This window comes from Felis catus, chromosome B3, assembly GCF_018350175.1.
Source record: "Felis catus isolate Fca126 chromosome B3, F.catus_Fca126_mat1.0, whole genome shotgun sequence".
NCBI classification, from domain to species: Eukaryota; Metazoa; Chordata; class Mammalia; order Carnivora; family Felidae; genus Felis; species Felis catus.
In genome coordinates, this window is record NC_058373.1 from 117,942,385 (window position 1) to 117,963,313 (window position 20,929).

The window sequence follows — 20,929 nt, forward strand, 5'->3', positions numbered from 1 at the left end:
CTGTGTCTCCCTCTCTCTCTGCCCCTCCCCCGTTCATGCTCTGTCTCTCTCTGTCCCAAAAATAAAATAAAAAACGTTGAAAAAAAAAATTAAAAAAAAAAAAAAAAGGAGACAGAAACTCCAGGCAACACTGGGCAATAATAAAGATTGTTGCATCAGTCAGAGCACCTTTTGTTCTGTATTTCTCAGCAAACTGAACCCATTCCAGGCAGGTATTGGGTACTGGGGGGCAAATGATTGCCAGAAGAAGGACCCACACTGTTGGGTCCCCTCCGTTTGGCAGGTCACCAAATAATAGAGCAAGAATCCCTACTGCTCAAAGGGTAGCAAGAGCTAGCTGGGTCTCGGAAGGTTCAGCCCCACGACCCAGCCAGGCTCCATCCCTCCTCTGATGCTGACTGGGATCTAGGGCCCTGAGATGGCAAACAATGCCCCCTGGTGTGCTTTGGACCAGGGAACTATGGGAACTTTCCCAATTTCACAGAACTCTATAGATTAGTGTTCATCTCAGCTACCCTGTGCATAACTGACCTAAAACTGAATGATCCAAACCTGTTCCCCATCCCCCAGAGATGTGTGTAATTAGATAAAATGAGGACAGAATATGTATAAGTATCTGTTATACTGGGATGGCTGCCCAGAAAGGAAATGAGCACCCGCAACCTGACGGCCCCGGGTGTGCCCTCTGTACTGTAGGGCCGCACACAGGGACCGAGGGACAGTTACTTTGAGAGTTAAGTGCTAGTGCGGTCTGACCTTTCCGAGTTGACAAACACTTTTGTACAACTCTGCTCCTGCAACCTATATTTTGTGCACCGTCAGCATTTTCTCCTGCTCTCTGCATTGAGGGATGTCTAATGGATCAGAATCGGAATTAAAACGTGACTCGAGTAGCCCATCACCACCTCTGGTCTTCACCTTACTCCTGACCCAGAACCAGGCCTCTCCCGGGTGGTACTTTCTTCCAAATGGCCCCAACAATGAATGATTTGAAGCATGGAGGATATAATGATTTGAAGCAGTAAGAGGGATACAAAAGTTAGTGATATTTTTCTCTCTCTCAGTATGAAAAATAAAGGCCCCCCGCACGATCCGCAGGACATCATTTTTTTTTGTCTCGCTGTCAAGCGAATCTATCTGCACTGAACACAGTTGGGACAATGAGTCGTAGGGAAAGTCGTATCTATTTCGTGGTTGGTACTATGAAAGTACACAAAAGGCATTGTCTCAAAGGATATATATCTGAAAACAGTGACTGAGCCATAGCTATCTCCAGAACTCAATAGGACATGTCCCGGTGTTGGGTTAAACCATTATAGCACTCTCGCCTTCTGCTCTCTATCTTAAAAACTCACGAAAAGTCCTCAGGTATAAATAAGGCTAAAGGAAATCCCATACATAGCTGAACACATAGTAGACACCCAAGAAAAATGTGGCTGAGTTATCAGTGGCTATTCACCAGCCCTGGGTTACTTAGTCCCTGAAGGAGAGAGAGCAAAGTAAAAAGACTTGTCTTTACTTCCCAAGACCAAAGAGGGTCTTAGAGCCACAAAAATGAAGTGGTAAAGAAACAAGAGGCTAGAATAAATGACACTGACATTTGTCATGGCCGTACATTCCACACTCAAGCGAGGCCAAGCTTGTGCCTGTTTCCCAACTCCTGAAACTGAAGAATTTGGGGAAAGGAATCCTGCTGCCTTTTCCAAATGCCTGCAGTCAAGGGAGAGAATGAGAAACACGTCAACTCTGAAGGGCCGGAAGCGAATTAGGGAGGAAGAGCACTGTCTGCTTGCAGGTTTCATTTGCTTCGTTATTCCACACATATTTATTAAATGCCTGCTCTGCTAGATCCTGGGATGAGAAAGGTACAAGCAACCACCATCCCAGCCTTCCAGGGCCTTATTCCAACTAACGAGAGTCAAGAATTTCCACGGCCATGAAAGAAGAGTGTGCTTGGGACGATGGGGCTGAGGCAGGTGTGGTCAATTCTACCTGAGGGTCCGCAAGGACTTCACTGGAGAGAGGGGGGGCCTCCGAAGTACCCAGGGGTTCAGCAGGCAGGTGTTCATGGAGTGCACATGGGGCAAGGTGGGGCTGGAGGAGCCACAGCAGTTCAGTGAGACTGTAGGGGAGTCTGAGGGGCGCCATCTCTCTGAGGGGGATACAGAACCCACATCAGAACTCACAAGTTCACCCTCACTCCACATTCTGAGGTCCCTAACCTGGAGCCCATGGGCGTCTGGGGCATCCACTGATGGGCTCCTCAAAATCTGTGGACCCGACTTGCAGATGTTCACACCTACGTGCATTTTTTTCTGGGAAGACAATCCACAACTTTCATAGGATTCAGAAGGGTCTTTAGTCACCAAGGAAAGGTGAAGAAGCACATTGAGAAGCCTGAACACCACACCATGGTGTAGAATCCATTGTTTGCTGTGTCTGCATCCCACATATAGTTTAGTAATCTGACGTCATGGTTTTCAGAACAAGCAGAGCTAAAAGGATGAGGGCAAGGAGATAGGAAGAAATCACAATTTTCATCACCAAAACAAATATCTGTGTACTGACTGTGTGCCAGGCACTGGCTAGATTTTAAAAGCCAATACCTCTTTCCGTAAAGACATGTGGAAATATGTCTTCTCAACCTCCTATTCCTGAAGCCAGGATTACAAAGCCAGGTCCCGAAATGAGAATACAAGTCACCTAGGGCAATTTACTGCAATCCCCAGATCAGGCTCAAACTTTAGTTGGTAGTTGCCTAGCAACAGGTGACCCTGAAGACACATCGCCAAACCGAGATGCCAAAAAGGCATTTTTGCGGACAAGCTGGTTCTGAAAAAGAGCCCCCATGCAAGTCTGTCCGCCCGGTCTCTCCGGGACTGCTGGGGGAAGGTGTAGACCTTGCAGCCAAAAGGAGGCTGGAAGGCAGAGCGGGGAAGGTGCGCAAACGGGCGGTGTGTTTTCCCACATTGGGAAGTGGGCACAAGAACACGGAACTGAGGGGTGAGGGAGAAGGCGGCCTGAGTAGAGAAGGCAATTGGCGCCCCTGAACGTCCTCTTTCAGGCCAGACCTACTCTTCCTCTTCCCGGCCGTATCTACAGACACAGAAAATGGCACAAGATCTGACTCGCACCTATATCCAGCACTGCCCTAAAGTCATCACCAGACCTCCGACTACAGCTAACTGGGGACCCCAGGAAGCAGTTTTTATCCAACTCTCCAAGGCGGCTCCCTCCCTTACAGAGATAGCAAGCACAAGAGAGCCAAGGAGATCTTACTTTCTCAAATTCGGATTTGTTTTCTTTTTATTGGGAAGCTCAGAAATTCCTGCAGCGGATTCAGGTGAGCCTGGGATTCCTAAGACAAAGGTTCTCACCCAAACCATCACACAGGCCAACAACGCCCGCACCTCTCCCCCGTGCAGGTGTAGAAAGCTCGGGAAGACGGGGCCTTCTTCAGAACCCGTCGTCGTCTCTCCTCCAGAAAGGTCTTGGGGGCTGTGGGAAGGGGCAAATAAATCCATCAGTCTGGAAGAGATTCGGGAAGAACAAATGCGGAAGTCAAACAACAACAAATAAAGCGGATATAAATCCAGATAAAATATTAAAATCATTAAAGGGCTGCTGCTCCCTGAAGATTGGGAAAAATGAAGAGAGTTAATTAAAAGCAATCTCCATGCACTGCTGAGCCAGCCGGCCCTGATAAATCAACAGCTGGGGCTGCTGTGGAGGGCAGTCAAGGGGCTTGGGGGGTGGGGGGCTACCCGGGAGGGGGACTGCTGCAGAAACAGCAGTGACGTCAAATTGAACACAGCAACTTAAGTTTCCTGTCCATTAAATATTTTATGGCCACTGAATAAACTTGTTCTTCGATGGGGAGAAAATGATCAGTGAACCAAGAGGGAGGAAGATAGCGATGAAGAGGTATTGCTTGTTTGATTCAAAACCTACTTGGAACTGTGATGTCAGCATCTCTGATCTTGCCCCAAATGCAGAGGCTTTTGCTTTTTGTTCTCTACCTGATCTGCACAGGTAGATGCATCTTCTCAAATCTCTCTACAAAAACCCTGGGTGATGTTTGTTTAGGGGGGCTGAGGGAGGTGGTGCAAAGTCAGAGAAAGAAATAGAGAGAGGAGAGATAGAAAAGACCTTGCTGACTTTTAGTACCAAAAAAGAAGAAGAAAAGGAGGAGGAGGAGGAGGAGGAGGAGGAGGAGGAGGAGGAGAAAAAAAGACTCTTAGCACAAAACTAAAATGTCAACAAAAATGGTGAGAACTTTCTTTTTTCTTGCTTGCTTTCTTCCCCCCCCCCCCTTTCTTTCTCTACTTCCTTCCTTCCCCCTTTTTTCTGCAGCCCGATAAAGTTTTTGTTCTTCATTTAAAACCAAAAACAGCTCAGAATTTTTGGGCTCAATCTAAGTAAAAAACCAGCAATTTTCAAAGTGTTACAAGAACTGCCCTTCTCTATTCTAAGGGAACCCTCCAGCTCTTCCTTGATGGAAATATAATCAAGAGAAATGATTGGGGAAAAGTGTTTTTTTCTCCTCCATAGAATTGGGATTGGAAGGGGAGTGTGTGCATGGGGAAACATAAGGAATTATGCATTTGGATATGCATTTTAATTAGGTGGACAGAAGCAGCCGCCTGTTAATTTTTCTTGCTTGTTTCCACTTAGCATTCATCACAGGCAGAACCACCATAGAGCGCTCCCACGATAATAGATGGTTCTGCATTGGCTAAGTCCTCAGGGAAAATAATTAGCAGGAGAGAATATATTCTCTCCACTCCCACTACCCCATCCACCCTGCCCTCCCCCATCCCAGCACCACATTGCCTTCCCGCCCCACCCCCCCAATGGACAGTGGTTTCCCTAGGAGAAGCCTAGGGGAGCAGTCAGCCTCCTGGCTCACAGGCACTTACTTTGTCCTGCCAAAGAACCACAGCCTGGAAGGAGAAACAGACTGGAGGCCTTCCTTGGAGTGAAGGCTCCTAGATGCAGGGAGGGGGGCTATCTGCTGCTTAGTTAGTTCTGAGGGACAGCCTGGCAATCAGTGCTGGCCAGCACAGGATGAAGAAAGCCCCAAAGAGGGTGAGACAGTTCTCACTGAGCTCAACTGGCAGCAAACAAAGACAAGTAAAGAGTTGTTATTTGAGGATAATGGAAGTCCAGATGACGTTTTTCACCTAATTTGCTTTTATAAAGTAAAGGAATGTTGTAGGGTTGCAGCAAGCTTGTATCTGAAGGCTGGCAATCAAGATGGAAGTCTCTTGAGTTTTGAGCCCCGCCACGATGCGCTCCATAGTCTACAGAATCAATTCGGGCAACTGATCTCCCGTGTCAACAGCACAACCTCCTCAATGACCCGCAGATAGAAGCTCCAGCCCCTCCACCACTGCTCCTCTCTTCCCAGAGTCGTCTTAATGGAAGGGGGAATCAGAGACGGCAAGATGACCAATGCCAAAGTTCCAGGAAAGCACTCTCCTCTGTCCTCTGAGCTTCTGTTTCCTCTGATTTTGCAGGTGGACTCAGTTCAGGGCTGACAACGGGGAAATGAAATGAGGGCTTCCCCTGAGCTCATATTCTCACCTATTTCAAACCCAGACAATGGGAAAAATCCCAATGAGATCCTAGGGCTATTTACACACAGCTGGATGAGTGAGGCTTTGCATTTCCTGAGAAGCAATGATTAGGCTTGATGTGTAATGCCATACTCATTTCATTTATTTTAGTTTTAATATATTAAAATAATGTTCAATATGTGAGGTATTGTTGACTCTGAGAAGGCCTCAGTCAGCTAATGGAAACTGTGTTCTCCCAGTAACACCTCCCATTTGCACTTTACGCCTTTGGAAATGTTTTCACATCCATTATTTCATTCAGGCACCTTGGGGGCTAAGCAGAGCTGGGTGCAGGGGAAAGGAGGAGAAAGGAGACACAGGCTTTTCTCACTGAAGGAAATGATAGGTCTGATTTATTAACTTTTGCCTTTTAAGCTGTCCCATCCCCCTTGGCCCCCTGTTGCCAGGATGAAACCTCCATCCTGCCCAGGAAACAAACCAAACGTTCAGTCCAAGACTCACCAGGGAACTACAGCTCTTTGCCCCCACAAACCCAAACCCTGCCTGACACCCCACATGCCCCCAAGGGGGGGTGGAGACAAGGGGACGGTGATCCTTGTGGCTGGGGATGAAAGAAGTGAGTCTTTGGGTTCTCAGAGGATTTAAGCCCCCCCCCCAAAAAAAATAATGCTATTCCTACAGGGGGGGCGAGGATAAGGAGGTTGAACTTCACGATACTATTAGCATTTTTCCCTAAGTTTATAAGGCGGGGGTTTACCATTTAGAAATGTAGTCCCTGAATTTTAAAGAGTCTAAAAATGAAGGGGCCTAGGCGTATCCCCAAGAGAATTGAAAGCAGGGATTCAGACAGCTACCTATACACCCACCTTCATATCAGCATTACTCATGATGGCTTAAAGATGCACATAGCCTAAGGGTCCCTCACTGGATGAGTAGATAAACAAAATGTGGTATGTACCTACAATGGAATATTATTCAGCCATTAAAAGGAAGGAAATTCTGGCACAGGCTACAACATAGATGAACCTTGAGGACATTATGTTAAGTGAAATAAACCAGTCACAAAAGGACAAATATTGTATGATTCCACTTACATGAGGTGCTCAGAATAGGGAAATTCATAGAGACAGAAAGCAGAATGGTTGTTACCAGGGACTCGGGGGGGGGGGGGGTGAAGCAGATGGGAGTTATTGTTTAATAGGTACACAGCTTCTGCTTGGGATGATGAAAAATTCTGGAGATGGTTAGTATCAATGGTTGCACAACATTATGAATTTACTTAATGCCACTGAATTGCACACTTTAAAACGGCTAGAATGGCACATTTACAAGTTACGAATGTTAAATATACATGTTATGTATATTTGACCACAATTAGAAAAAAATTAAGGGGCTGCCTCTGTCTGCTGGAGGTCAGGGTGACCATTTTGGTTTTTCTTTCATTTTGCCTAAGAATCGCAATTTTGGCTTCTACGAATTCTCTGATGGGTTTTGCAACCCCCTCTTCCTCATTTAGGCTTGGAGAAAATAATTGCCAAGGGAGTTTCCAATCAAAGGAAAGCCTGATAATAACACCCTCAGAGGAATCTGGGATATTCTGGAGGCATGTCACTGAAGGAGAGGTAGTGAATTCTAATTTAGACGCTGCTAATACCCACTTGGGTACAGCAGGCCTGTGTATATCTGCTAATCACCTCCATTCCCTCAGCAGTAACACGGGGTACGCTAGAGGAAGCTCAGTGAGACATCAGTACAGGTCCACTTCTTCAACTCTCTAATCCGACTGGTATCTGCAGCTGCCCACATGGAAATGAAGTAAGCACTTTATTTCCATGTTAATTGGGATGGGTGTCATAGGGGAGGAGAGGACAGGTCCAGAGAGATTGCGGATAAATGAAATCCAGAGGAGAAAAATCTTTTGTTTGGTTTCCCCCTCTCCCTCCACACATTTAAAGAAAAGAAAGGGGGGAAAAAAGACTGATGTTCTCAGCAATTCCAGTCTTTTCCACAACCAAAAACTTGATCTGAGTGCTTAATGAGCAGCAAAATAAGCCAATTAGTCTTCCCCCTTCTCTCCCCTTTCTCCATCCTCTGGTCAGGGTGCTAAGGAGGGGAGAATCAGAAGAAAAGCCCACCTTCTAAATGGCCCATCACCTGGTCCTCAGCTTTAGGCCCTGAGAAGGGAGAGGAGTGGCATCCTGGTTAGAATCCCAAGGGGTAGCTCCATGCGGCAGGACTGGACCCGAGAAGATGAAACTAATGGAGTCTCCCAGTCTTAACAAATCCCCTTTAGAAACGCACTTTAAAAACAAGGAAGAATTGGAACTCTGGCCCCTAACTGTTCTCCCTGTCCTAACTGACCATAGTGAGAGCCACCAAGCTTTTAACTGAAAGGAATTTGGGCAATCAAGGTGCATCACCCTCATCTTAATGACAAGGGATTTGCAGTTCAGAGAAGTTCTGTGTCCAAGATTGAGTAGCAAGTTGGTGGTAAACTGAGAGCAGAGCTCAAGGCGCTGGATTCCTCTCGCAGAGCTGTTTCTGTTCCACTGCCCTGAAGTCCTCACAGCTACAAAGACCAGCCAGTGGTGAGAAATGAACGTGGAAAAGGAACAGGGTTTGAGACGCGGCCCCACTGAGAACAGGTGGAAGGCAACTGCAAAACCTCTTCTGGTGGGCCTTCCAGTCACAATGAATACGAACAGCAGGTTTTCAAAGTGAAGAACAGAAACGTGCTCATTTCACAGCAACCTGAGATGACCAGTCTCCGGATTCAGAGAGGGGAGAAGAGGGTGCAAAAGGGGGATTAGACATGTGTCATCATTGTTTCTCAGGCTCACAACCAAGGCAGGGGCGGGGAGGGAGGACTCACTGTGGGCTATTTGAACCCCATTATTAGGCACTCTGAGTCTAATCCCCTCGCCCCTCCCTGCTTCCAAACACGGCCCCTCTCAGCCCTCTCCAGGCTTCCCTCTTCCCTCGCCACCCCCCACACTACTCCTATTCACCAGCACGACCTAGAAATTCCCAACACGGTCTGCCCCTCTTTTCCCACCCACCCCCACCCAACACCTTCTAACCACTGCTTTTAAAACTCTGATGCAAATCACAGGCTTCAAAAACCTTCCTTGGGTGACAGTTTTACGATGCTAGCTCCATTCATCCATATGGTTTGACAGACTGTGAAACACTAGTAACCGGACCAATAAGAAAAACAAATTACAAAAACACCACAACACCTCATCTCTCCCCAGTCACTCACACAACTAAAGAAAACTTTGGAACTGGCAACAGATCATCATATCAGCCTCTCTCACTGTTAATAATCTTTTCAGAGTTCAGACCACACAGCAGTTTTATCCACTCACCTACTCCTTTCCCTTCCTGCCACCCCCCCCCCCCAGGCCACTTTATCTTTCCTTGTTACATACCTGCATATTTGAAGATTATCTAAAGCGAGGGTCATGCTTACATAGGCCCCAGCTGGAAAACGGTGGCTTCACAAAAACTATGTCAGTGGTTGTGGCATTTCTTGGCCAGGGGCTTGCCACATTTGGCTATGTTTCTGTCTTCTACTGACTTTCAGAACACTCAAAAACCACAAAAGTTACTTTGCTGAGGGTGGGACAATAAACAGACCTGGATTCTGGTGCCTTTTTATGACCCAGCCCCCACTACCACTATAATCAGCATGGCCTCTCTTTGAAAACAGAAACATCAGCCTCAGTTTCCTTTCTGTTGTTGGTGCAAAACAAAGCATGCTGACCGTAGCATTTTATGTTTTGCATTGATCTGAGCAGATGGCTCTGAAACAGCTTTAGACATTATGGTCTTTCTCAGATGCATCCAAATTCCAGCTACCTGCATGATTGCAAAATGACAGAGGAAGCAGAGAAGTCTCCAATCAAGTGGCCTCTGAATCCCAGCCCACCTAAGGATCTAAGCAGCTCCCAACCTCCCAGCCATCTCTGGATGTCCCCAAGGTGGTCTGCAAGCCAGATAATTTTCAAAGGTTTACCCTGTGACAATGCCTCTACATGGGTTCTTGCAGAAATTAATATCCTTTATGGGTATCTCATCAAAACCAGACATTCTTCCTGATGAAAAATAATGTGCTAATAAAGTTTGGGGAATTCAGGGCTTTTTTTTTTTTTTTTTTTTTTTTGATGGGCAACCAGAAGACAGATGGAGAAGGTGGTTCTTAGGCATTTGTTGGCTTAAAATATCTGAGGGTCCTTTTTCATAAGGGGCTAAAATAATGTCCATAAAAGGCTACAAGTTCACAAAGTCCCAACCTCCATATTCCCCACTTAGTACCTACCCACCCACGTTGCCCCACTCCAACAGAAAGAGCTGAGATTAGAACCAGGAATGCAACTCCCCCCACCCTCTCTTCTCTGATATCTAAACTGAGTGCCACAGCAAGAGTGAGGTCTGGCTTATAAGTGGCCACAATTACACAACTTTCACAGGCACTGAAACCACTTTAGATTAGAATACAGTGTATCCAGATCACAGGCTGTATAAAGAGATGAAGATTTGAAGTCCGTCTACACACATGACCTGCTGTTTGACCTTGGCTAAGTAAGTATGTATTTACTTCTCTCAGAATTGTGTCCTTAATAAAAAAAAAAAAAAAAAACAGAAATATAAACACACACCTCCAAGCAAGGGGAACTCCTTACAAAAGAAAGTTTCAATACAATTATCTATCTGTATATTCACAGTTATAAGCATGACAAAACAGTTTACTGGTCTCATCCTTTTTAAACAAATAGTTGAGGAAAAGCCCTATTGGTTTATACAGAATAATTAAATAATAATAATAACAGTTATTCTTTTCTAAGCAGGCAGTTATAATAATAGATACATATGTGCATAATCAAGTCTGGCAGAAGGTGGCAGACATTCCCAGTTAAGTGCATACAAACCAGGGTTTTGATAACTTAATAAAAGAGTAAGTTGTTTAAAGTGTTGATAGCAGATTTGGGGGAGGGTGGCTTACCTGAACTAGAATATGAAGTAAGATTAGAATTTATATGAAAAGCATTGTTTCCCAGATATGCAGGAATCAACCAGGATATATTATGTGACCGACTTACACACAGACCTTTATCAAATTCATAGTTATGTTACCTGCGTGGGTTTACTTGACTACATGGCCCTTATCTTGCTTGTACATGTAAGAAATGAGGGTTACTCGCACATCTAGGCTCAGACAATGTAGCTGCTAAATTAAATAACATGTACTACCCATTTACACATCATACAAATCTATCAGTGCTTTTAAATTCTATTTGTCCAGATGTGACCGCTTGGTTGTGGGGCCACCTGCCGTGTCCTCTTTGTGATCTGATCAGTCCAGGCGGCTCCTGTTTCTGCCTCTAACACCCTGTTGGGCAGTAATAAGATGTTAAAGGCGCCAACAGAGAGAAGCCAGGCTGTCAGCTTCAGAGAGGAAGGGGGTGAAGGGTACAAGGAGGAGGAATAAGAAAGGGAGTTGAGGGAAGATCAAAGAGGGAGGAAAAAAGCCAAACTGCTAAGAGAAGAGATGTGGCTCTAGGAGCTAGGGACCCTAAGGAAGACCCCAAAGCAATGAGATTCAAATTGTGCCATCCAGTTACCCAAGCTATTGAATTATTGAATGTCCCACATGGAAAAAGCCAGTATAATGAAGAATGGTCCATACTCAGGGTAGACAGAGCCCTACAGAGGTGTTGCATGAAACCTAAGCTTGTTTCTCCCCAGCACATTAACCTACCACCACTTTATTCCCCAATCCTAGAGGAAACCTTTGTGTGACCAGTTTCTGTAGAAGGCGTCGGTGTTGTTGGCTTTTTTTTTTTTTTTTTTTTTTTTTTTTAGGAAAGAGAGAGAGCCTGGGACGCGCACAGAGAAAATGCTAATGTCGTTCAGCTCCGTTTCATTGTGAGGAGGGACACAAGAGGATAAAAACCTAGCTCTCCAAACCATTCTCCCTACTCCCCTCCTCCCAACGCCACCAACCATCCCTTTAGCTGGATGTGTTTCTGCGCTTTGTTCTAATTTATCCCATGCATAATTTATTTACGTGTGTATTGTTTCCCGATCAGCAACTTTTAAAAACAAATGAAATATAAAAGATGTTTTATTAAACAAGTTGTTTTTAAAAATAAAGACAGATGGTGTGGGTCTCCCAATAACAACGTGTGTGCTCCTGCCATAGGAGTTCAAAAACCGTCCGGAGTGCAGAAAGCTCGGCTGGGGGCGGGGGATGGGGGGTATTGTTTACACCTCCTTACCTCCAGGGAAAGGGGTCGAGATACAAAAAGGAGGGGCTAATTAAAAATGACCACTCAACTTCCACCTAGAAAAAGCAGGCAGGGGTGTTGTGTGCACGCTAGCGCGTGCGTGTGTGTGTGTGTGTGTGTGTGTGTGTGTGTGTGTGGTGACACAGAATTACAAAACATCTCATTGCAACTGTCTCTACACAAAGTACAAGTATAATAATTCAGAACTAATTCCACTAACCAGCCCGCTTCTCTGTCCCTTCCTCCACCTCTAACCCCACCCCACCCCAGACAACCTTGCCAAAAAGGCACCCTTCTGCAGTTCAAAAAACAAACAAACAAAAAAGCTGGAGCGAGCCGGGAAACCCTGGAGCGTAGAGAGATACTGCGCCTGCCCGCGCGTGAGCGGGCTCCAGGGTAACGAGGGTACCGCTTTCCCAGCAGGAAATAAAGCTGGCGCACATGTGAAATAGATTCCTCTAACTTGAGTTTACCAGGTGGCATCAGCCCGCCTGTGTGATTTCGGGGGGAAATGGGGAAACTGCAAATCAGCTGTGGGTTCAGTAGAAACTCACAGCATCAGCGGTGTGCCTTCGCGAGCCGCCGGGAGCGAGGATGCGGCGAAGTTACGCCCATTTATTCTGCCATAAAACATTTTCTTTCTTGGGCGAAACGCCGTGGCGTTCAAGTGCAGTGTATCCGAGCTTGCGAGCGAGAACTAAAGCCGGGAGCTGCTCTGTGATCAACATCAGCTTCCAGTATCCTCTTAACTGCAGCTTTAATATATATATGTATATTTAAAACTCCGATACGGGGGACATTACTACCTTTTTCCCTGTTAGTGAGGGGAGATAAGCTGGTGCAAACACTTCCGATTCTCGTCGCGCGTTCCTTCGCGTAGGGAACCCCCCTACGCCCCCCACCACCACCAGTGCGAATCTGCTTTTCAACTCCAGGAGGAGCCTGGGGTGCCAACGCGGTGCGCTGAGTTGAAAGAACCTGGACTGGCATCGGCCACACACCCGGGAGAATTCTGCATGAAACGCCCCCCACTCGCGCCTTCCCCCCCCCCCCCACTCCCTTCGCCCGCGGCTACCAGCCCAGCTGGGAAGTCCGGGTCCCAGCGGCGCGGACCCCGACCCACGTCGCGCAGCGATCGGGAGGGAGATCTCCTCTGCCAACATCATCGCCAATAGCACCCCTTTTAGAGCGACGCTAGTTTTCCGAAGCCTCCCCCGACTCCGCGATCGCGATCGGACTTGGCGGCTTAACAGTTCCACCGACTGGAAGGAAGGAGGGAAGGAAGGAAGGAAGCCAGGATGAAAAGGAGGGGGAAGGAAGGCAGGCAGGAATTGGCTGTCGGACCCAGGGACTGGTCCCCGCATGTCCTCGCCCAGCCCGCCCCCCTGCGTCCGGGATCTGGGCGTCCGCTCAAAGTCTCCCGGCTGCGGCCAGAGGCACCTGCCCCTCGCTCTGGCCGGGAGCAGAAGCCGCCGGCTCAGTCGGGGAGCCCCAAGCTGCCTCTATACCCGCCTCGGCTTTTCACCCAGCGGAGGCGAGAACACCATTCATAAGACCTGCAGCTTCCCTGCCTCCAAATCAACCCCAAGTTAACCCGAGTCCTTAATTTACTACAGCCAGTTCGCCCACAAACACACACAGACACACCGGTGACCGCCCGGAGCGCCGTCACGCTCCGGGGGCTGCCCCAGCAGGAAAGCCCCGGGCAACCACCTGGGCCCCAGGGCTCCCGGGACCCACTGCTCCCCCTGCGGTCCTCCCAACTCCGGAAGGTTTGCACAAACTCCCCGCAAGCGATCGGAAGGCGTAGAGCGCCCTGCAAACTCCAGAGCTGCCACGGTCCGCTCGCCCCGGCGGACCAAGCAGCCGGGCAGGGGCTGCGGACTCAGGAGGCGCGGGGCTCAGCCAAGTGCACCCAGGCGGCCCCTGCCCGGCGCTCGCCCCCAGCTCGGCCGCCCCCCGCGCCGCACTCGCCGCCCCGCGAGGCCGGGCACTCGGGGGACTGTGCTGTCCCCGAGCTGCCCACGACCCCCCTATACAGCACTCGAGCGCCTGGCTCCTCTGCCGCTAACCCCTCTCGGCCAGTCCTCCAATTAAGCAGAACACAAATGTAACAATTTTCTTCTTGTTAATTGCATCTCTTGACATTTCTGCGCGTTGGGGGAAAAAAAAAGAAGATGAAGAAGTAAGAGCTGAAAGAAAAGAGAAGCCCCGCCGCGGCTGCAGGCGCCTGCAAGCGCAGTGCATTGGCAGCGCTCAGCACGCGGAAGGCGCCTTTTTTTTCATATTGAAACCAGGCGGAATATGTACATTTTTTAGTCTTACTTACGCTTTCAGGGGGTTGTGAATGACAGTCGCCATTTTGCTACAATGTAACAGAATATTGTCTGTCTCAGAGTTCTAAAGGTTCGCTCAGGGGAAGCGGCGAGCCAATCAGAGCACGGGATACCGGCCCGCTGGCCAATTGGCGCTGCTGGTCGCCAGGTGGGCGGGGCCAGCACGTTGGTAGTTATTAGGGGAGCTGTCAAAGCCCAGAGGTCACTCCCTTTTGTAGAGCCCGAGAGCAAGCAGGTCTTAAAGGGGCAGTACCGCTCGAGCAGCTCCTGTTTGGATTTGGGAAAGTGGAGAAGCACCGGAGAGTGTTCTAGTTTGGTTTGAGTCCCTACTTTCTAAAGAATTGCAGAGAGTTTGCGCTCCTTGACAGAAATATTTAAGTACTGCCAACAAACCACTGAACCCCATTCATTAGCTTTTGGCTTTGCTGTAACGTTTTTAATCCCCCAAAGGGCAAATCTCCTTGTTCCCCTGCAAAAGTTGGAAGGCTGCCGTTTCGTCTAACAAATTACTACACGTGCCCAGCCGTCTGCTAATGCTCTGGGTCCTAAGGCTTGTTAATATTCTCATTCCCGTAGTGTTTTCTTTATCTCGGCCACCTTTCTCTCTTGGTTTCTTGGAACTGCTGCCGCCGTTCCTGGCGACTCCAGGACAGCAACTCCCCTCCTCCTGGAATGTCTCAATGTCAGGCTCGCTCCCTCCTACAGCCAGGGCTTCCGTTACGTAATGCGCGGTGGTCACTCTGCGCGGTTCCCCACTACCACCTCTTTTAATCTACAAACACCAGAAACTTCTGAAACGATCAGATTTCGGACGGCTGGGGAGCCAAGTGGGACCTGGCGCTCTGACCTTTAGGCTTAGGGATAGAGGAGGTTTAAGGAAACTTTTGGAAACGCTTCCTGCTACTAGGAAAGAGTAACTAGACAGAAGGTGTTGCCAGAGACTCTTTCGGGGAGTAGCACACGCGATTCTGGCGTCACCTTTCACTCCTTAGATACAAAGTGGAAAAAATTTGCCAATGAAAAATCCGGTATGACCCGAGGCGTTCAGAGTCGTGTCTGCCCCCAAGTCATTGTGAACTTCTCACTGGCGAACCCCCGACAAAATTGGGAGACTTCTGTGAAGCCAGGCTTCCACTGGGCATCCGGGAAGCTCCCGGTGGATGAAAACCCACTAAATCATGAATAGGGGCCTCGTTAGCATACAGAAATCTGGCTAACATCCCAAAGTTGTTTAATCAGGTCAAATAGCTAAAATAGAGGAGGAGGGGTAAAAGGGGGAGAGGAGATGCCCAACTGCCAGTTCTTCAGGGCTGTGCCCTCTCACTTCCTTTCTCAGTGGCAATAAATAAATAAATAGATAAATAAATAAATAAATAAATAAATAAATAAATAAATAAAGTTCCAGAACTTTCAGAGTTCAATTCCATACACTATTAGAGTTACAGAAAAACAGAACAGGGCTGACTGGGTATGTTTGTAAGGCTTGAAATTTTTAACTCCTTTTTTCTGCCTAATTAATAGCATAGTCAAGTCCTATAGATTGCTTTGTAACTCCTTTGCATGGCATCTTGCCATTTGAAAAAAGTTACCCATTTTTCTAAAATTAAAGTTTGAAAAATCCCTTTCTTACTGATTTGTCAAGGGACTCCTTCAAAAGCTGGTTGTTGGCCTGGAATGGGGTTTGACAACCTTAAAAAGCAAACACTGTATTCAACCTGCCCCAAGAACTATGATGAGTTTGAAGTATCAGCCAGAACTCCCACCATCCTCTTTGAGATATCAAAACCGCAGCAATTCAGACTGGAAGACAACAGCGTATTTTAATATATATATTTAATATATTTATTAATATATTAATATCATAATATCATATTATCATATTAATATCATATATTTAATATATGATAAAGGAAGCAGGAAATGTAGAACCTGCCGTGCATGAGGCTTACAATTTTATAAGAGAGGGAAAACAAATTTATATTACAAATTAAAAAAATATATAGACTCTCAGCATGTATAATCATTTACTGTGTTAAGGCCCAGGTGCAGAAACCAGCATAATTCCTAACTACCTGGCACAGCTGAAAATGGCAGGTCAGATCTGTCTTCACTTTGAGAAATTTTAACTCAGAACTTAAACACTTAAGTTGCATTTTATAATGAGTAAATTGCAAAAAAATAAAGACAGGATTTTTTTTAATTTTGTTTTTAATGTTTATTTATTTTTGAGAGAGAGAGAGAGAAAGAGAGACAAAGCATGAACGGGGGAGGGGGAAAAAGAGAGAGGGAGACACAGAATCCGAAGCAGGCTCCAGGCTCTGAACTGTCAGCACAGAGCCCCACATGGGGCTTGAACCCATGAACCGTGAGATCATGACCTGAGCTGAAGTCCAATGCTCAACCGACTGAGCCACCCAGGCACCCCAAAACAAGATATTTTTAAAGTAGGATAGCCTTGCTTTTTATAATCTAATGGAATGTCTTTTTAAGTCTATCAATGGAGTAACTTTTGAATAAACAGAATTGTTGTGAATTCACCTTTTATAATTCTAAGACATATAAGAGTTATTTTAACTTTGGTTTTTATATTATAGATCAAGATTATTTTCTACAATAAAGTGGGTTCTATCACTTTGCAAATGGCCTGATCATTCAGTGAGGCCAGATTTTCCAAATAGGTCTTAAAATGTACTGATTCCATCCCACAAAAAGGCAGAATGCTCAGAAGCAAGGAAGCTTAAAGTGGACATGTTTGTTTTTATTTATTTATTTATTTATTTTAGTGTTCATTTATTTTTGAGACAGAGACAGACAGAATGTGAGCAGGAGAGGGGCAGAGAGAGAGGAAGACACAGAATCCGAAGCAGGCTCCAGGCTCTGAGTGGTCAGCAGAGAGCCTGATGTGGGGCTCGAACCCATGAACTGGGGGACCATGGCCTGAGCCGAAGTCGGACGCTTAACCAACTGAGCTACCCAGATGCCCCTTAAAGTGGGCATGTTTAAAGGAGACTGGAATCTTGAACAATTTTGGAGAATGTTAAGTTTTACATTAATTTTGCAAAGAAGTGTGGGCCTTGGAATCCACTTGTAGCTGGGTCATCTTGGGCAAGTTTACTTAGCAACTTGAATGTTTCAGTTTCCTCATCTGAAAAATGTCAATAATAATGGAACCTACTTCATACGGCTCTTTTTCAGGACATATGTCAAGTGCCTGGCACATAGCAAGCTCTCAATTCATGCTGATTATTATTTTTTATAGAGATGTTTAATTATTTCCTGATGGCATAAGGAATGTAGGGAATCTGAATAAAAAGACACAACAAAAGGTAAAATGTCTATCAAGTTTAGTTTTTTAAATTCACTAACTCAAGAAAAATAAGCAAAGGACAACTTTCATAACAAAATAATAGGACTACTTCAGTTAGGGGTCATATAACTACGGAAGCCCCCAAAATGTCTTCTTGCTGATGGTGCTATCAAGACACCTTGAAAATCCCATCTCTAAAGCGCTATAGATATTCTATAGAAATATAGATATAGATATTCTCTATCGATATAGATTTAAATACACTCCATCTTCCCCCCATCCCTTTCTATTTCTTTCTTTCTCATTTTTTTTCTTTTTTTCTTTTTTTAGTATAGTTGCCCACCTCTTTCATCTTGATTTAGCTGGTTGGGTAGCTTAATTTGGAGGTCAGAGTGGGCCTGGAATAACCAATCTCCACCCCACCTGGAAAGTCAAGAGCTATGCTATCCAACATGGGAGCCATGAGTCGAATGTAGCTACAAAGCACTTGAAATGTGGCTAGTCCAAATGGAGATGGGTGGTAACTGTTAAGTACGTACCAGATTAAATAGTACAAAAAAAAAAAAAAAGAATGTAAAATAGCTCATTAATGATTTTCGTATTGATTATACGTCAAAATGACATTTTTTTGGATGTACTAGGTTAAGTAAAAAATGTTATTAAAGCTAATCTCACCCGTTTCTTTTTACTTTTTAAATGTGGCTATTAGGAAATCTAAAATTACTTACGTGGCTGGTGTTGTATGTCTATTATATAGCATTGCTCTAGACAGTGTGTGTGACCAGGGAAAGGAGGAGGAAGGCTTTCTCAATCATGTCAATCCATCTGGTGGAGCCTGTTCTCAAATTCAGCCTTAACATCAGTTAGCAAAACTCCTTGGCCCAGCTCAAGTATGTGTTCAGCGCCACCATCCAAAGGAATATTTGGGGGTGTGGCCAAGGACCCAAGGACCCAAACCACAAGGGGCACCCAAGTCCATTTTCTCTTAAAAAGTTTGAGGGCTGTTTCAGCAGACAACGAGCCAAAACTGTGAGGAGATGCCCATGCAGAAGCAGGGAAGAACGGCATTTCTGTAACAAGTCTTGGCCTTTGCAGCTGACTTTTTTTAAGCACATCAAAATAAGAGAGAGAAGGGAAGAAGATGCAGAAATCACCAAGAGCCAAAGAGTTCGTTTGAAAGAGGAAGTGTGCCGCAAAAGCTATCCAAAATAAATGCAGTACCTAACAGTCTCCGGGAGCTGAGGAGTTTTAAGTCCTGTGAGAGCTTAAAAAATAAGAACAAACTCACCATCAATCCCTCTGTTCATTCATCTGCAGAACAATCAGTCACGGCCTTGGCGGTCGATGGGCCATGCCGGTTCCCTGAGATCCAGAGCTAGCTCTGGTATGTTCTAGACACCAAGCTGAAAAGGGGGTATCAGAACTGTCATCTGGTTTTCTCTCCGCTTGGGAATGTGGGTGGGAAGGGTCTCACTCCCTTCACAACATCTCAAAGCACAGAGGAAAAAAAGTCAAGTTCTGGGTGTGTGAGATGCTCCTAGGGCCAGACCTCTGAAAGCTCTTATTTCAGAGTAAAGCCAAAGTAGAAACCAATGCTTGCTGCTGCCCACTAATTCAGTTCATTCATTCACTCATCCATTGGAGGCTCTCTTTGAGGGAGGCATTGTGCTAGGCACAGGTGGCGAAATAAAAATAAACCAGACAGGGAAAAAACCCGCAAAAAGCAATTCCCATCCATCTGGAGACAGAATAAAGATAGTAGGCCCAACCCTACAAGCAAGCAGAGTAATTACTTGATGTGACTTAAAAGGGAAAAGCAGCCTGCCCAACCAGGCTCTCCTTGTCCCGGCACGGTGCCCATAATCCCAGTGGATGCATCCTTGGGTGTTTATTGAGCGTATTCAACTTCTTTGGGTTTTCAAGGTTTCGTGGTATCGAGACTTTCACAAATGGGTCTAAAACAGGGGAGAAGTGATATATATCAAAGAACCTTAGTGGAGGGAGAGAGTACCTCCAACATTGCAGGGGAGGGAAAGGCTTTGTGGAGACGGTCACATTTAATTTGGGCCTTGGTTGGGTAGACGTTAGAAATGAGCCAAGGAAGGGGCGCCTGGGTGGCGCAGTCGGTTAAGCGGCCGACTTCAGCCAGGTCACGATCTCGCGGTCCGCGAGTTCGAGCCCCGCGTCGGGCTCTGGGCTGATGGCTCGGAGCCTGGAGCCTGTTTCCGATTCTGTGTCTCCCTCTCTCTCTGCCCCTCCCCCGTTCATGCTCTGTCTCTCTCTGTCCCAAAAATAAATAAACATTGAAAAAAAAATTAAAAAAAAGAAATGAGCCAAGGAATGAAAGGCTTTTCAGACCCAAACCATAACCTAAGGACAACTAATTCATACAGCAAATATTTGCAAGTTCCCTGCCCTGTGCCACCCTGCCTCCTCTATGCTGGACCTTGGGATACAGAGAGACCGAAGACAGTTCCCACCTTTAAAGGTGAGGGAGGGAGAATGCAAAGCCATGAAGCAGAGGAACAGGGGGCACTGTGGGATTGGATGACGCACACTGACCAGACAGGAAGGTCAGGGTTGTCTTCATAGAGGTGATGCCTGAGCTGAGTCCTGAATGCCCTGTAGGAGGAAAGATGTCCCCACGGAAGCGGCAGCATGTATAAAAGCCCTCGGGGAAGTGAGAGAGAGCATCATGATTTCAGGGGATCCCTTTGGTAGGCAGGTAGTTGCAGGGGTATGGGTGAGACAGAAAAAGCTAGAGAGACAAGCAGTGGGTGCCAATGCTAAGACGTGCAGAGTTTGATCTGGAAGGCAATCAGGCAACACTGAAAGATCTTAAGCTACAGGTGAAAATGAAAAGGCTGCCTTTTTAGAAAGCGCTTTTCTTCAGCAGTGTGACCATAAATTGGAGGGAAGCTGAGCTGGAGGCCTGGGAACCTGTTAAGCAGCTGTGGCATGGGAGTGAAGATGAGGGGCAGGATCAGGGATTTCTAAGGAAGTAGAACGTGCAGGACTTGGTGGCAGGCACGCTGTGGGCTTGAGGGAGGTGGAGGGCCCAGGATAATGCCAGGTTTCTGGCTTCTGGGAAAGGACACCAGTCAGCTCCAGTTGCCCAGAGAAACATGAAGTCAAAGCCAAGGCCGGAAGACTGGAGGCCAATGAAGCATTGAGACGTTCCATTGTGGGAGGGGGGCTTGCCTTACTGGAATACCTTAGTCCCCATCCCCTAATTGCCCCCTGAAATTGATATAAATCTCTTCCTCTGGCAGAACAGTGACCTAGGCTGGGATTCTCTCAAGCCCCCCTCCTCTGGCTCTGTCCTTGAGCTGAATGGATTCCACCTTGTATCAAGGGCCTCTTCCAAATCCCTCCCTCCTAATCCCACCCTTTCTTTCAGGGCATGCTCTGAATCGG

General features: G+C 46.6%; 1 protein-coding gene and 1 long non-coding RNA gene across 3 annotated transcripts in view; both read right to left on the minus strand.

Moving 5' to 3' along the window:
- Positions 1 to 20,929, minus strand: part of DPF3 (double PHD fingers 3) — a 307,348-nt gene that overhangs the window by 254,367 nt on the left and 32,052 nt on the right. Inside the window, exon 1 of one of the 2 annotated variants that reach the window (XM_011283320.3) lies at positions 14,199 to 14,301. The exons of the other annotated variant lie outside the window; for it this stretch is intronic. Coding sequence (XP_011281622.1) covers positions 14,199 to 14,230 — 32 coding nt within the window. The 5' untranslated portion in view covers positions 14,231 to 14,301. Of the gene's footprint in view, positions 1 to 14,198; positions 14,302 to 20,929 lie in introns of those variants that run through there. 2 annotated transcript variants of the gene reach the window in all.
- Positions 3,276 to 7,983, minus strand: LOC111560898. Its single transcript, XR_002743171.2, has 2 exons — positions 7,715 to 7,983; positions 3,276 to 3,498 (listed from the first exon to the last, which is right to left on the minus strand). It is a non-coding gene; the product is annotated as an uncharacterized LOC111560898 (long non-coding RNA).